Consider the following 2,528-nt stretch of genomic DNA (forward strand, 5'->3'; position numbering starts at 1 on the left):
GGGGGGTTACGGTGAACACGAGACGGTGACGTAAGATCGACATTCTTCCTGGTAATGGATACTTGACTTGTAGGACTTCCAGAGTGAGCTACGTGGAAGATATTAAGCCGCGTCGTTGTGGAAAGTACATTGTAACATCCAGTACTGGCGGCAGGCGTGCCGATATTGTAGCATGCTGCTTTTTAGTGGAAATGCTGGAACTTCAAGGCTGGAAGACGACGCTGACAGGAAGCAGATGGATCACTGAGTAAGGTTTCAAATCGTGATGAGGTACCTCTCTGTGAGCTTACAGCAGAAATCTGCTGGTCAACATTGGCTGAAGTCGTGATTAACGAGTCTTTGTTGATGCACACGTCTTCAGAAGATGAGCTCGGAGAATTATTACCCTGGAGTATTGGGTACAAAACTTACATTTCTCCTTTTCGACTGCTTGAGTCACAACAGGGGGTTCAGCAGTAGTAGTGTTGACTTTTTAACTTACTGAAGTATTTGCAGTAACATCACATTTGTGTTCCACTCGCTGCCACGCAACGAAACTGCGTGCCACGCAGTGGAGTATCACCGATATAATTGCTTTGTGAGCTGGTATATCAGAACGCTCCTCTGCCATTACTGTCGCTGCTTCGATTTCTACACTGTACAACAACATTAACCTCCACATTCACGCCCCTCGTAGCTTCTAATGAATCTTGGTGTGCATTGCTCGCTTCGTCTAGTTAATAGCTACCGTCCTGGTTCAACTACTCTTCAGCAGACTCTAAGTCATCCTCTGGTTTTCAGCAACTGTTTCTTGGTCAACGTCGCTTGTTGCTTCATTCAAAACTGCCCTTGTAACCACAGTACTATCAGTAACCCCGATTCGTCTGTTGTACTAGCTTGAATGGTAACAGCAAATCGTCCATCGTCGACGTGTTCGGTAAGTGTGTAAGGCCCACTAACTTCACCGTGGTGTTCATTCCAGCGACGCTCACTGTAGTGCATGCTACGCATGAATAGTAAGATCCAGCCAGGTCCAGCTACTAATTGAAGACTACAGATCATATGATCTTCCGCGTATCGACACCGCTGTATGCAGCGTTCGACATCCAGCATGACAGGATACCCTGTAACGCGACAAGTGATTACAGCCTTCGTGTCTAATCAATGCAGCTAAAGACTACCTGAACCATGTAGGCTAGCTGCGTGTAGTACTTTGCTGTAGGATCTCACTTCGCTATTTACTCAGCAATACAATAACGGCTAACTACCAAGGAGCACCGCCGGCTCCTTCTCCGTGTCTTCATTTCCTGACAAACACCACACTCACGGTATTTCTCTTTCGAGTGTACAAGTCTACTTGGGCCCACCGGTGTATTGGAGACTGCCGCAATTACTTGTCGCACTTTCTCTTCTAAACTCTAGATTGATTATTACTTGTAGAGCGGTTTTATCGGGCATCCCACTATTCGGCGTTGAGTTAGCAGATCCGCCTTGTGGCTCAGCGGTATCTCCGATTACAGGAAGCTCCAGCTTTGCTGTCTCTACATTTAATTCGTCGAGTTGTTGATGCTCCTGTTGCGGTTTATCCTTGTCGAAACGGCAAAATTCCTGTGGAGGTTCCCACAGACACTCACCAGTGATGTGGTTGTATTCGTAAGGCACTCCGTCATCCTCATTGATAAATATCATCCACGGACAGTCTTCAGAATTTAACGCATTTTCCGAGTCAAGTTCAGGCGTTAAAGCCTCGCTTGTTTCGTCGTGATACGCGATCTTTTTTCACCGAGCGACTTCTCTTCGCCACTGTCCTCACCTTCTCTACTAAAAAATCGATTTAACTCGCTCACATGATGGTCTTCTTCCTCGCCCTTCCGTGACTGCATGTACATTAGGGTCAGGTACACCTTCTTCGGTCGGGACAGCAACAGGTGGTGGTATCCATCGCGCCTCCATCGTTACCGTGTTGTGATAGTAAACGTGTCCGTTGTCATCTAAACCTTTCGTCCATGGGTGAATATCACTACCAGTACGGAATTGTGACGGGGGTGGGGGTTTAGGATGTCTCTCCTGTGACCGAGTTCCAGTAGTAAATCTAGCTGCTGGCGTCATCTTGCCGCGCCTTTCATCCAAAGTCTATAGCGGCTAAGTCGAGCTCCTAAAGCCGCTCTACTTTTGACCTCTAATTATGTGGTAGCGTCCTTAATTCAGAGTAGCTTCGAAAAAACGAAACAATGTTGTGATAGGTAAAAACATAAAAAAAAAAGAGGAATTGGCTGCACCAGAAAAAGTTTTCTGGTGCCGCCAATTCTTCTTTTATTTCCTAAAATTACACGCTCAAACTAATGCCGTGCTGCGCCCGTTAAGCTCTGGATATTTGAATATTTAATATTATAATATTTTTCATACTAATGAAGTACATACCGTAACAACGCCAAAAATGAAACTCGCTCAAAGTATTTTTTTTAAAGAAACAAACTAGTTTTCTAAAAAAAACAAAAAAAAAACTCTTTAATGCACATTCAAAAAAGTGTTTCTTTTAAATTTTGAAC

General features: G+C 44.8%; 1 protein-coding gene across 1 annotated transcript; it reads right to left on the reverse strand.

Moving 5' to 3' along the window:
- Nucleotides 1–1,288: 1,288 nt before the first annotated feature.
- On the reverse strand, nt 1,289–2,088 carry PPTG_01201 (hypothetical protein; the record flags this gene model as incomplete). Its single annotated transcript, XM_008892812.1, has 3 exons — nt 1,289–1,752; nt 1,827–1,856; nt 1,939–2,088. 3 exons carry the CDS (start codon nt 2,086–2,088, stop codon nt 1,333–1,335), a joined length of 600 nt encoding a protein of 199 aa, XP_008891060.1. The 3' UTR covers nt 1,289–1,332.
- Between the last annotated feature and the right edge of the window lie 440 nt (nt 2,089–2,528).

The sequence above is a fragment of the Phytophthora parasitica genome (genome assembly GCF_000247585.1).
Source record: "Phytophthora parasitica INRA-310 unplaced genomic scaffold supercont2.1, whole genome shotgun sequence".
Taxonomy (NCBI): domain Eukaryota; phylum Oomycota; class Peronosporomycetes; order Peronosporales; family Peronosporaceae; genus Phytophthora; species Phytophthora nicotianae.